Source organism: Teleopsis dalmanni, chromosome 2, assembly GCF_002237135.1.
Source record: "Teleopsis dalmanni isolate 2A chromosome 2, ASM223713v2, whole genome shotgun sequence".
Taxonomy (NCBI): Eukaryota; Metazoa; Arthropoda; class Insecta; order Diptera; family Diopsidae; genus Teleopsis; species Teleopsis dalmanni.
This window is the reverse complement of record NC_051847.1, coordinates 121,415,797-121,431,027: the sequence shown is the minus strand read 5'-3', so window position 1 is coordinate 121,431,027 and position 15,231 is coordinate 121,415,797. Positions and strand designations below refer to the sequence as shown.

At 29.5% G+C, this 15,231-nt stretch overlaps 1 protein-coding gene across 1 annotated transcript; it reads right to left on the bottom strand.

Moving 5' to 3' along the window:
- Positions 1-1,096: 1,096 nt before the first annotated feature.
- Positions 1,097-14,249, bottom strand: LOC119681726 (the record flags this gene model as incomplete). Its single annotated transcript, XM_038094992.1, is given in 5 exon segments — positions 1,097-1,269; positions 2,795-3,105; positions 3,374-4,159; positions 12,130-12,371; positions 13,363-14,249. Coding segments are annotated over 5 exon segments (2,114 nt in total), but the record flags the coding sequence as incomplete, so codon positions are not given.
- Between the last annotated feature and the right edge of the window lie 982 nt (positions 14,250-15,231).

Genomic DNA, 15,231 nt, shown 5'->3' with positions numbered 1-15,231 from the left:
AGTTTTGAGTTTTAGATCTCATGAATTATGAGTATTATCTTTTCAACAGAGAACCTTACAAAACGAGGTTCATTTATTAAGCAACCGTTAATGTGCCGTTAATGAAACTACACTGAAGGAACGGATTTGAGAAGCTGCGGGTGTTACTGCACATTAAACTACCATAAGACGTGAATCAGATTAATTACTAGTTCATCGCGTTGTTATTGTTTTGCGAGTAAGTGAATCAGATCATTATTTGCTGAAACGCAGCTAATAAATGAATTACAAATGTGTCAAAACGAATCATTAAAAAAATTTCCGAATGCTTTATGGTACGTAGGGTGTACAGATATTCATAAGCAGAGGAATTAAAACTATAATAATATATAACTTAGTGTTCACAATGACTAAACTTTACCAAAATCTTTATATTTTAATTAAAAGATACTATATTTTAGAATTTTGTCAGCAAAGAAAAATTTGTATGTATTAGTCAAAACGTAAGGGTATATGCAGAAAACTTGCTAAAGTCTAGCCAGTGTAGACGTAGTGCGCGATACACAGGTTTATTTAACAAATATGTTATGAAATTCTTTTCTCATAAATCTGTAAAATTAAACCAACCTGTTAATAGATGCAAACATATGGATATATAATAAATCAGTAAAATAATATTGAGGTACACGTATGATAGCTAAGAAAAAAAGAAATCTAAAGTATCCAATAAAATTCAGAAGATCCATTATCATTAACAGAACAAAAAGAGCTATAAGAAACTAGGTATATCCCTGAAACAATATGAACAGTAAATATGTTAGTAAAAGTTATAGAATAAATAACAGTAGAACTGCTATTACTAAATTTGTTTTTATTATTCCAAAGTTTTATATATGATTATATCTATACAATCACACTTATTTATGAAATTTATTACTTAAATTAACTTGTAATAAATTTTAATTTTAAATCCCTAGTCCCTAGTCCCTAACCTTACTGTCTCCAATATCAAAGCAGTGTCATCCCATACCACAAATAGGAAACACTAACAGCAAAACAATTTAATTTAAAAATATTAAAATTCCAAAATACAGCAATTTTTGTCTATGCTACTCACCTGATGGCTACTTGATGCCAGCGATAATCGTATAAATTGAATTTCACAGGTAGCATTTCGGTGGTGTTATCACGTTCCAAATATAGACGCAAACCGTCCTTGCACGACTCCAAGTATAAATTGTGTGTTGTGTTGCGTATGGAAAAAATTGTTGCTGTGGTCTTGCTGTCGTTCTGTGAGAAAAAAATAAATTTAAATAAAAAATAAATTTGCATACACAAAAATACATAACAAAAAGCGCTTTGAAACCTTCCTCAAACAAAAGAATTATGCTTGTAATATACAAAAATGACAGGATATATTTTAATTTTTTGCAGAAGCAATCAGTTTGGATTTTTATTGTACGCAGAATTAATGCTTGATTTTTGTTTCCGTTGAGGAAAACAATTTTAATTTTTTTTATGAAACTTTTTCTATATTTTTTATATATTTTTTATGTACTTTTATTTCTGTTAATGGAAAATATTTTAATTGGTTTTCATTGTCAGCCGCTTTTATTACTGTTGAGATTCTCGACAGAGCCGCCTGATATTTTCGGGACGCAGCCTTGCTCGGGCTCTACTTATTTATGTAAATTAAAACTGTTTTAACAGCTTTCGTTGTAATTGAACACTTTTAATTACCCTTAAGAACATTAACTTTATTAAGGCATGCAAATTGATTGAGCACAATGGCACAGTTTTTGTGTTAAAGAGCCGAGAATAAGACTAAAAGTTAAAAAAACGAATCATTTGTAAATAATTTGCTGGTTATTATTTTGGAATTCAATTAACTTTTTTTAGAGGTTTAAACTTTTTACTTCAAGTTATTACTATTATTTCAATGATATCTTTACATAAAATAAAAGAATATTTTCATAACTCATCCATTGTGGCAAAATATTGAAATGACTGCATTCTGTTAGTGGTTATAAGAGTTCTTCAATTAGAATTTGTATTTGAAGGAATAATTATAAATTTAGAAACATAAAGAACTTAATGGAAGAATACCTATCATCCTTGCTTTATATTTATTAATGTCAAGAATGAGAAGCGAGAAAAATCTTGGCGATCGAAAAATAAATTTACTATGGATGCTTGTTTAAAATGCTTTGATCTAAACAAGCACCCATCTACATTTATTTCAAAGATGGACCACTTCATTTCATCCTAAAGTCCTTTTATAGATGATTGTTATTCATCGAAGTAATTGTATTATTTCGAACACTTGAAATTATTATAAAAGAATTATTAATAATTAAATAAGTAAATGGAAAATGTGCCGTTGCAATTGCTCGGATTGAAGTCCTTTTTATTCATTGGAAGCATCACAAGCAAATAACAAATGAATCATACAATAACAATATGGTTGAAGATAATAGTAAGAATAGTAAAAACTATATCAGTGAAAATAAATATTTAAGCTGGGTCCAGAGTTCAAAATGTTGTTCAAAAAAAAGACGTCGATCAACTGCGTTAGGGATTGTATCTGCAAGAGGAAATTCAGTACTTCTTGTGATAGTACAGCGACATCTATTTGCTACCGTTGTACCTTAATCTATTTTAGATTACAATTTGATTGTTTTTATTGAATGTAATGTTCGTATACTTGAGAGAGGTGCAGTTTAAGGCACCTATTCTACTGAAGTCGTAGGCTATATTGTACATAAAAAAACAACAGACTTTCCATATATGAGTACAAATAAATTTTATGTCTTACCTTAGCCCTTAGTGTGGTCATGAGCGTGAAATTTAATGCATTGTGCCAACTCTTGACATATCCCATATTGGAAGGTGTTGATGACGGCATGGCATTTAAACTAACAGCAGCATTAATAGTACCGAAGCCAATGCTCGAGGTTGTTGTTGCTGTCGCTACAACTGTATCGGTAGACATTGCAGCTGCTCCAATTGAAGCTGCAGCAATTGTTGTGGATGTATTGATATCAGTTGCCAATGGCATTGTCGCAGCGCTTATGTCATCGAACATTGGAAACTTTTTATAAAATTTTAATAAGTCGTTTATGTCATCTGGAAATGGAAATCGAAATCGAAATGAATACCATGTTCAGCATTGAAATGAAAAGTAAACATTTGAGCATTCAACATGCATTGAAAATTCTAAAGTAACACAGGAAATGGTGGAAATGTCAGAAAATGAATAAATTTATGAGAAATGAAAATTGATGAAAAGTTTAACTTCGAGTTTTGATTTCATATAAAATAATAAAAAAGAAGTTTAACAAAAAAGCTGAAATTTTCAATGAAAATGAAAAATTAGTTAAAATAGTTGACTTACCACGGCATTCAAAAGTGTTGCAATTCCGTTGTTCGATATTGTAACCTTCGCAGAATAAAGTCGAGAAAGTTTTTGTTGACTTTCTGCTGCGGTGCTTCTTGGATGGCTTCTGAAAGTCTTTCTCAGATTTTTTTCCTTGCAATTGATTTTTTTTATTAATATTTTTCGCTGATGTGGTCAAAGTTTTTGAATTTGCGTATTGTAAGTTTTCATTAAACTCATTTAACTTATTTGCAACAACATACAGCATATTATGTTCAGTATCTTCATTATTAACATCACTCACAGCAACTGGAGAAATATTGTTGCTGTTATTCGTTGTACTTCGATCCGTCTGCTGTTGTGACAACAAAGCGACATCACTCATGTTATCAATTGCATTAATAGTGGGAACAATTTTAATTTCCTTCATGCCATGCAGCTGCAAAGTATTGCTGCTGTCAGCATCGTTTGCTGCTATAATTTCAATATCAGTTTGTGCATCTTTTGTTGTCGGCACATTGACAACACTTTTGTCACTTTCCATTTGCGTAAAGTCAATTTCTGTCTCCATTTCATTGATAATACCATTTTGTGTAGCATAAGCATCACGGGCCACTTCATCAGCTTCAACATCACCATCAATAACAACATCGTCGTCATCATCATCATCAACAACTGCGTTTAAATTCATATTCATGTTTAAGTTCATCATTGGATTATCCAGGAGACAACGTCGAAATCGCTGCTGCACACCTTTACCGCATGTAACGCTACAAAGCGTGAAATCACTCCAATCATCCCAGCCTGCAGATAATGTTTATATTATGGTAACGCGAACGATGTGTTGGGTGTGTAAGCAACACATAAATGGATTTCGGGTAACAGTTGGCAGAACCATTTTTGTCCGAGCATGAAATGAAATGGCAATAAAAATTATGAAAATTGAAATTTATGCATACAATTTTTATTAAGGCATAAAGAATTTAAACGGAATTTTGTTAAATTAATATTTTCAAAACAATTTGATACATGAATAGTAAAATATATAGTATTGAAGTAAAGTACATCAACAAATAAGTTTTGAAGAAAGTTACTGTAAGTCAAAAAGTAGAAGAGACAAAGACAAATTACGATCAATAAAACCTATTGCGCTCAGTCTCAGTCTCAGTTTTTGATTCCCGATCTCATTCTATTGGAATAGAGGTATTATTTAGTGAAGAAACAAGTAAATAATCCGATTTTATATCTACATATTTAGACTGAGAAACTAGTTATCGATCATGCTTTTTCGCATAAAGTTCAAACTTTATTATTAAAACTAGAACTAGAGAAAAATTACCTTGACGTGGGATGTTTTAATTTTATTACTAAAATATGGTGCATTTATCATTATTTTAAAATACATAAATATAGTAAATTATGTACCTAAGTCCTAAATATTAGTGAATCTGACTGAGGTATTGGAATGCGGTAAATTGTAATTGCCAGGGAATTATATCAATTAAGGGGAAATATGATATGGCGCCATTTTTATTCTTTAATTTTAATGCACCAATAAGGCTAGGAATGTTTTCAACAATAGTGATTTTTAAAGTATTTCAAAACTTTTAAATTTTTTTTGTTTAGTGTGAATGTGAATGCATACCTAGTTTTTCTACTAAAGGCAGTTAGTTCTAAAGATGTTGAGACATTGAGGAAATTTATACAATTGATGTGCTTTAGGAGCTTTCAAACAAGGATGATAGAATAGGATGATGCATATCTCTATATACAACTATATAAATATAATTTTTTACAAATTCAATTAGAAGAAATAATCTATGAAAATATAAATTGTTGGCTATTAAATTAATGAATATGGATTGTTACAGTTTTAAACAGAATGCTTAAAAGAAAGCTACTTGGGTTATGTGTTATAATTTATTTCATATTGAATCGTATATTTATATCAAAGCACAGTGCACAAGTATTCAAAGTACAAAAGTACCAAATTGCACGAAAATGTCAAATTATTGAAAGAATATTTCATCTAGACCTAAATCTTCTTATATTTTTTTAATATTATATATAAAATTTATTAAATTTTTTTAAAGTCTATAGTACATATTTTGCTTAGTATCACTTTTGATTTCAAATAATCAGTACAATATAACATTATACTGTATAATGGATTTTATAAAACTTGCAAAGAATTTCATTTAAAAAGTATTGCCAATGCAAAATAATTTCATTTGAAGTCTTACACATACAATCAATAAAATAAGACTCAAAAATTGAAGTAAAAGGCAAATATGTTTAGCAAAATCTGCCTTAAAGAGATTTTTCATGTAAATATACATATACCTCTTAATATGTAGCTGGTTTTTGCTACTTTTATGTTCTTTAATCTGTACAAGTATTGACAAGTAAAATGCACTCTTAACCCTATTAGTGCCATCGTTGCTTCGTTGCACTTTTACTTACTGCTATTGCTGCTTAGAATGTTCATCATCCATAAGTGAATGTGTTTGTGGTAAATTTTTATAGAACATAATACTTTTGTGTTGCTATTAAGAATAAAATCACATTTTATGTCAACACACGTACTAGGAAATAGATATATAATCTCAATACTATTTCTTTTCACTTGTATATAAAATTTTATTCAATTCAAGGTGAAATTATTTTAATTCTGTGAAAACACTTTAATACGACTAAAAGTATGTATATTAAGTTTTATACAAAGGAGGTATGTAAGCTTTTTCCTTTGAGGCTTAATAGGTAATTAGAAATAATAAGAAATCCAACTAAAGTATTTGTTTAAACTTCGATATCTTTTTAAAACTTATCAACAACAATTACTAGACGAATAATACAAAAATATTAAAATAAATGTTTAACTAGTATTATTGACAAGTATTACTATAATATACTATAATATATACTAGTATGACTACTATAACTAGTATTATTTTGCTTTCATGTGTTGACAGTTTTGAATAAAACTGGGCACGTATGTTTGATTAAACCTTTTCTCAATAAAGTCACAAGTTGTGTTAAATTGGAGTGGTGTCCTTGTGTACTAAAAGACCACGTAAGCTTAAATTATAGCTTATTGCAATACTGTGGGTACACATTGGTAGTACTTTAAAACTTAAAGATATGCAGGAATAGCAGAAGACCGAAGTACTCTGCTTACTATCAGCCTTAATTAAATCTATAACTTTCTCGGAATACTGAATTATAGAGTTATAAAAAACTAATTGTCAATTTGAAAATGGCAATTTGTATTGACTGTGCTGACTGTATGTGTGTTTTTAAAAATTAATCAGTCATTCATCAAACATCGACGATAATTGGTTCCAGCAAGACCATACCTACAACGCGCTTAACAATCAATTTATTGCGAAATCAATTTGTTAACAAGTTTATTTCCAGAAGTGGCCCTGTTAACTGATCCTCTCGTTCGTGCATTGTTTTATTTAACGCCTCTCACATTTATTGCAAAGAAATAGTCAAAAATTGGACAGATCGAATGGACCATATAACTCGTAGCCGCGGCAGATATATGTCGAAAATTGTATTTAAAAAACAAATGCCATCAAATTATTTACCAGATTATATTAATAAAAATTTCAAGAGTTCGAACAGTAATAAAGAAGCAACAACAAAAAAGTGATGTATTTTTAAAATTTGGCTGACCATACAATACTGGAAACAGTGTTGTCTTAGAAAATGTTCGAATTTTTATTTAATTAGTTTATAGTCCCTACATAATTTGTTGTACTGTAAGTACTAGGCTTAGAACTCATGTTTGTCAAATGAGTAATGATGACTAATCGTGTTTTTTCACAAGTAGCCAAGGCTGCACATACTTTCAATGCCCAAATTCAAAGTTTCGATGCTCAAGTTTCATTCCAATAATATTTCTGATGTATTATCATTTTAAGTTATCATGTAATCACATATAATTATCAATATAATCATTTTAGTTACAAAAGTTTTTTTTTTATTCAACTTTCATATTTTTTATAGTTTCCAATGGAGTTATAATTCAAACAATTTAATTAAATGCTAATGTGTTTTCATTGCCATATCAGTGGTGAATGTAGGGAGCCATTATTTATACCACGACACGATGGTGATAATTTAATAATTATTTAATCTATGCCTTTAAAGTTCATATCTCTATTAAATAACTGTTTTTAATGTTGACTAACTCATTTTCATTCCAAATTGTAATCGTGTAATCCACGATGAGGGAATCGATTTACCACCTAGTTGGTGTCAATTGCTTGACTAATCCAAGAATTATATCACACAAATTGATACTATTTTCTGTTTAATTAATGTAATTGTTTGATTTAAATTAATCTAAACTAAATAAATATCCGATAACTTTTCACGCGAGATAATTGCATTTAATAGAAAATATCTTTGTCAGCTTTTATCAATCTGTAGTCAAATTTTTAATCACATTTGCGAATCAAAAGCACGCAAATGTTGTTGTTTTTATGAAAACAATGAATGATTTAAAATAATGAGCGATGCAATTAACAAACTGATTATATCAGAATAAAAGCAGCATACCACATTATTAATTTATAACCGAGTTATTTTGTTTATTCAATAATTCATGCGATATTGTTGAGCCACTTGAGCTGTTATTCGATTCTAATGTGTGAATTCAATTAATATTCATACCGTTTGATGAAACAACAGCGTCATGTAAAATATTTTCAAGAGGATAACGAATCATTTATTGAATCGTACAATGAATCGTACTATATTTACACACTCTGAGAAATGTAAATAAATAATTTAAATTTAAATTTTCTTTCGCAATCATAGTAGAGTATTTAAATAACACCTACGCCTTATAAGTCAACATCCTGTAGCAATCACTTCAGTTCTTTTATAAATAAACTCGAAAATATAAATCTCAAATACACAAGCAATTAACATAAAATAATAAATTTTGAAATTTGTATATTACAAACACGCTCGCACGCATATAAGCTTACTAATTATGTAAATATCAACATAGATACAATTCCAGGTTCATAATTACATCCTGCCCTGAATTCAAATGAATTGGTTTGCAAACTTTTGTCGTCGATTTCCAAATTTTCATAAACATTGATAAAAAGAATTTTTGAATGTTTATTTGCTTAATTATAATGTGGACATTTTATATTTAATTGCACAAATATTGGTTGCCTTTTGGTTAAATACACTTGAATTAACATTTGAATTGGTTTCATAAATTCATATTTATGCAGCTTCTAATTCCCATCAAAAGACTAAATCAGTTTAAAAACATTTTCTAATTCTATTTGAGAAAGTTTAATAAAATAATTACTAAACTATTACCGTAAACATATATGTTTTCGGTTTGTTATTTGAAAAGCTAATATTTCACTTCGAGTGAATATTTAGCAAAAATTAAATTAGTTTAAATGAAATAAAATTTTATAGCTCAAACACTGAAATTACAATCGTATATTTAAGCTTTAAAATATTAAGTGCCTCGAGAGAATATAACAAATTATTATTATAATAATTATAATATTGGGGAATTTAAAAAACTATGACTTAGAGTTATATTGTTCTATTGGACCCCCTACTCTAAATCCTTGTTAGAGTATTTTTCTTCTATAATTTGTGTAGTACTAAGTAAAGGCTTTACCAAATCATTAATTCAGCCGATATAAAATAGCCACTTAGATATTTCATTTTCTTCACATTAGTACTGTGCAGACTCTCAGTACTTAAAGTGTTAATGCAACCTACAATTTCCTGTTAGTACTATTGTTTGGATTAAATTTATTTTTGATTAGGGGTTAAATCATAAAAATTCTATAATTAAAACTTATAAAAACATTTTTTTAAAACATATAAACAATTCTGCTAGTTTATTGATTATTAATCACGGTTTAATAGATGATTAAATTGAAATAGTCCATTACTAGTATGTAACTTTTAAAGTTTAGAAAGATAATAATTAATAGTACATTGTAGTTTGCAGTCTAACTGCTATCAAAAGCGGGATTGAAGTACGACTACTAACACGAGACACCAATTCTACTTGCAATTTAAATTTTTTAATTGTGACAGAATAAGACACCAATTCTACTTGCAATTTAAATTTTTTAATTGTGACAGAATAAAGTCTCTATAGCCAACACTTCTTTGTAACTATTTTGCAGCTTTAATTTGAATGAAAATTTTTAGCTCTTAAGAACCCAAAAAGTGTTTAATCCACTCAGAGATCACATTCAGATATAAAAAATGTTTGACATTGATGCAGTTCTAAGGACGAAAATATAATAAATCTACTGGAAAAATGTAATCTTATGAATGGTAAGAACCATTGAAACTAAACATTTTATATTTAAGTGATAATAGCATAATTTTTTTTATAACTGCAACGTTGATATAATAAAGCAAAGGCACTACACCTGACTCCCATAGCAATCACATAGCAACATAGCAAAAAACTGATGTAAGTAAATAACTCACCCATATCAAATTTAAAAACAGGGTCCTTTACAAATGATTTGCAAATAAAACTATTAAGAACTTATATTATATTTCAACTACCATGGCTGTTAATGCTGGAATGTATCTCCCACCAAGTTTCAAAGTAGTATTTTCGTATATTGTGGCCAAACAAAATACCTAATAGCGAGTAATAAAAACTTGGGGCAGACAAGAAATTCTAGACTATAACTCTCTAAGTAGCAGAAGAAGCTGTATTCATGTAACACTTTAAAGAGATGAAGTTACTTGTATTTACTTATCTTAATGAAATTGAATGATTATTGTTAGATAAAATTTAATGAAAATTATGTGTACGTAACTGTATACTGTAGATATTGTATAGGTTGAATACAGAAATACACGTGCGATATATATCTAATTGAATAATTGTTGTGGTTATCATTTCAAAAAAATGAAATTATTATTATCAACTATTAGGCTTTTCTTAAGAAATAGTTCCTCATCAAATATAAACTTACAGTACCATATAAATTTCCATATTTTAACTTAGGGCCATGTTATGTAGAGTGTTTCGGGTACAGCATGAGTAAACTATTGTTGTTTTCAATGCAAATTATAAAAATGAGAGTGAGTATGAGAGAAAAAACAATATGTCGGTTCAAATTTCGGAATGACAAACGAGCTATTTATGTTGTTCAGTAATAATACCAATTAGCAGGCTATAAATTCAAATTATGTAAATACAGAAATATGTGGATCTACTGGCATTTGTCTTGTTAAATCAGAAATATTTTTTGTTAAAAACCACAAGTTATTGAATACTGTTTACTCTGAAATGTAAGAATAAAACTAATTGGCAAAGACAGAGCCTAAAGATACATTCCTTCTTACTTGATCAGAAGAATGCATATTCATCTTTTCCAACTAACAAAATTTTTGGTAAATTAAAGAACCTAGAATGATTTAGAAAGCAGTATTTTCTAATCGAGTTAGTAATGTTTAGGTTCTCAATAAGAGCAAAATTATTATAGCACAGGTGAGAAACTATTGAAGTATTATAATTTAACATAAATGAGATTGCTATGTTAATAGGTCAAAACGTTATCGGTAAATGTTAATTCAATATTATTAGAAGAATGTATAGAGAATTATAATGTTATGTGATAGGAACTAATATTCTTAACTTATATTCTTAATTGTTCCTAGGAACGTTCTATATTTTTAAGACTACTGTCAGCATCAGTGCTGTACAGAGCTGTTTTCGAGGTGGGATTCTCTCACCATTACTATGAATGCTTGTAGTCGAAGAACTGCTTGTTAAATTGGAACATTCAGGCAATTATACAGATTACTTGGTAATCATTGATACTTGTAATGTGATACCACTGTCACTAATGTAACTGGCCTAGGACAAATTTTTTAAATAGTGTATAATATTAATTCGAAAAAGAATTGAATGGGACACAGCTCACAGAGTTCACACAGAAGCTTAAATATATGGATATTACATTAGATAAATCGACTCCTAGGAAATATGAATGGCAGAGCTACTCAAGTCATGTGGACTCATAGTAGTTTCCACAGTAGAACCTTATGCCTTAATCCCAAAACTGTCTTAAGGCTATTGTTTGGTAAAATAAAGTTCAACAAAGTGTTGTCATACTTAAATGCAATAAGCTTTTTTTTTACTTGTAAACAATTTCATTTATTTGAAATATAACTTTCAAATTTTCATGAAGTAAACACATGCAGCCTAATATTTTCAATTCATTTATGGTACGTACATATATGTTATTATATAAAAATAGATTCATTATTATATATATATATATATATATGCTTAAGTAAATGTTGCTGTTGTTTTAAGGATGCATGTTAAGGATGCATGCTAGAATTTTGATAGATTGGGTGCCTGGTGATATTGAAATCCATGAGTCAATTGATACTCTACCATAAATCTTTAGTTAGAAAATTTAAATTTATAGAAAAATTTTCTAGAGCTGTATTTCATTTTTTCATTTCTAAACTTTACTCTGCGATATAATTATTTATACGCATTATATTCCGTTTTGGAAAAATTGCAGATTGAGTATAATGTAATTCTTGTAAGCACTTCTTAATAATTAATCACTAATTAAATGCATCTCTCAAAACAAAAATCATATTGTAGTTTTTCTAATATATAACAAAATTAAATATCTCATGTATTGCACATTTTTTTTTTTATTTTATATATCATATATTCGCATGTGTGACTTTTAGCAGCTTTTATTTAATTAATATAAGCTTACCCAAATGTTTCCAGATGTGATTTTCAAATTGTGGACTCCACCGATGCAATCCGTTTATGCTGATGCGTAAAATATCCTTTTGTCCGGAACGCTCTTGGCTTTGACTTTGTTGTCCTTGTTGTAGCTGTTGCTGTTGCTGTTGGACAGTTATCAATTTGCCAAAAGCAATTAATTCAGTTGGCAACATTTTCAGCACATTTCCATCGAAACAGGCTAAGGGCTCAAGGGTTGCATTTAATTGACTGCAATAATAAATGAACGGCCACAAGCGCAGCCAGGACACAAGCATCAAGTAAATATAAAATGCAGAAAAGCAAAAATAACTATATCCGTATTATAGGTGGCAACAAATTTGTGTACAAGTACGTTAATTTATAAATAATTAAAAGCTTTTCATAAATAAATTATTTTAAAGCAATTTGTGCGGCATAATGATTTTTAATATTTGTCATAAATCAGTTGCAGCTGAATGAAGCTGCGTTGTGCATAATGCATGATGCATTTAGTGCGCAAAGCAGATTTACACAGGGCCTTGGATATACAAATTTAATACTGATGACATTATTATGCATATTCTGCAATTCCCTGTTAATTTGCCGAGTGGTGTGAGTATGAAATCCTGATTATACGTACGCCATGGCAAACTTAAATGCTTTTAAGCATAAAATTAATAAGTGTGTGCAGCTTGTTAGATACAAGAAGTATCCCGATTAATACAGCAGCTGTGAAGTTGGTTTCACTGAAGCGGATTTTTAACATAAATAATTATTTCTGCATTGAATAATATTAATTAAACAATAATTAATGAAAATTGTAATTAATATTTAAACAATGCTATTTAATTAAGGCAGTTAATTTTAGTAGCGTTTACTGAAAACATATTTTTATGCACATTTTAATTTAATTAAATTTTTTTAAATAACAAATTAAATTCAATAAATGCAATTTACAGATATTTTCATGAATATTTATATTTTTTGATTAATCAACAGAATTGAGTTCTCGAATATTTTTGATTAAATTTTACACTTAAAAGTCTTTAGCTCCACAGAAGTGAAGTGAACAAGTCCAAATAAGTTGATCAACTTTTTTAAATTTTTAATAATAAAATTGTTATTATTTCGCAGGAAAGCTACTTTGGCGCACAGATAAATCTCTTGGATATTTGGCAAGGATTGCTCCTTGGCATCCTGTACAATATAATATGCTTAATAACTACGGTTTTGCACTTACCCCTCATATTGATATGCTGACTCTGCTTGGTTGCCATAGCCATTGCTACTGCTACTACTACCAAGATTGTTCCGTGGTGCATTTTCCGCACCCGGTGTCATTTTAAGCAACGAGGCCCCTTTGTATATTGTTTCCGGTGTTAATGTTATTAAAATGGACTCTACTTCCGTTGTTGGCATGTTTCTCTTGCTGTTGTTGTTATTATAGCTATTGTCACCAGCAGAATTTTTGTTATGCAATGCTGCTGACGCCGTTGATGCTCTCGTTGTTGTTGGGGTCGCTGCGGATTGTACTTTTACTGTCGAGTCAAGTGTTGCTGACGTTAAGAAATTATTTTGCCCATTTTGCCAGTTATCCTGCTCACCCCTGACCATCTGCAACACACTTAAGTCATCGTCGGTGAATACACGCGCTCCCAATGCTTTAACTATCACAGGACTTGTTTTGATGAGTTCGGCTATGCTTTCATGTGGACAGGGTGCAGTATGACTATGCTCTGCGGAATTTATAGCTGAAACTGGTAGTGGTGTTGAGTCTGTGCTAAAAGGATATAGCATATACCAGCTAAAGACGAATAGCCAAATTTGTTTGCAGTTGTGCATTTTGTGGAGGTTTGCTTAAAGTGCCTTTTTGGTTGAGTTTTTCAATTTGGGAACTCTTTTGATTTAAACGTTGAAATCGTTTTTAAGGGACCAAATATTTCTCATCTAAATTATATATAACAATTTTATATAGTGCCAGCAAATTTTAACTTTGTGGTTTTTCTTTTGTTTGGTTGGAAATAAGTGCAGGATAGTATTTTTTAAACCCTTTTAAGTGAAAATCACGTTTGGTTCTTGGAATCCATTTTGATTTATGTAGAAGTTGGACTTTAAGTTTGTATGAGGTTTTTGCATTATGTGATAGTTATAGTTTTGCTAAAATAAAGAGAAGCAAAGTAGATAAAATTAATCTTATAATAAAATTTTATAGACTTAAAAGTAGATGTATTTCTGTATGAATAATATGATTGCGCACTAATTTTTAATCACTGTTTATATATTTTTAAAAGATATATATATGAATTAAACAAATAAAAATATCTTAGCAACTTACCATCAAAAACTAACAATTTTATAGGTTACTTTAAAATCTATTGTTCACTAAGCAAAATGTTTGTTTGCGAAATAGAAATTATGTTTCTTTATAAATCACAGAATATGTGGTCTGAAAAGAGCTACAAGTAAAATGTACGATTGACAACATTTAAAATAATTATTTTCATAGTTTGTAATCTAGCATTCGCCAAAAATGTGAGGAAGGTAATGTGCCCAGAGTATTTAAATGACCCGATGCTTTATGGGACAATCTAAGGATTGGTTGGGTATTATTAGAGTTTGTATTTTGCGTTGGATATTCCATTACTGGATCAGATAGTGTGTCGGTTTTTTTTAATTTGGGGTCCTGGCTTATATGGAGTTTTAGCTAGAGACATAAAGAGTTGAGCAGGTCGGTTCTTGCGGTAAAGTTTTATCATAATAACAGGCTACATCATGATTGTTTAAGAAATTAATGGTAAATAAACTTAAAAGACTGTCGTCACGTGAAATAATTTTTTTTAAATTAAGTGATAAATATTCAGTAACTCAGTTATGGACTCTCCAGCTCATCTGGTATTCTTATTTGGTTTTAACAGCTCTTGACACACTAAGCAACGTTGCACCCCCGTTAGGCGATAAAATAAGGTTTCGAAAAAGAGACAAAGATTATATAAAATTTTTTTAGTCAAAATTAAATTTTATTATTAAAGAAATCTTTATGAAAATCACATTAAACTTATGGTCACATGATCAATGGTCAAACACTCTTACGCTTGTTGTGGTCATGACC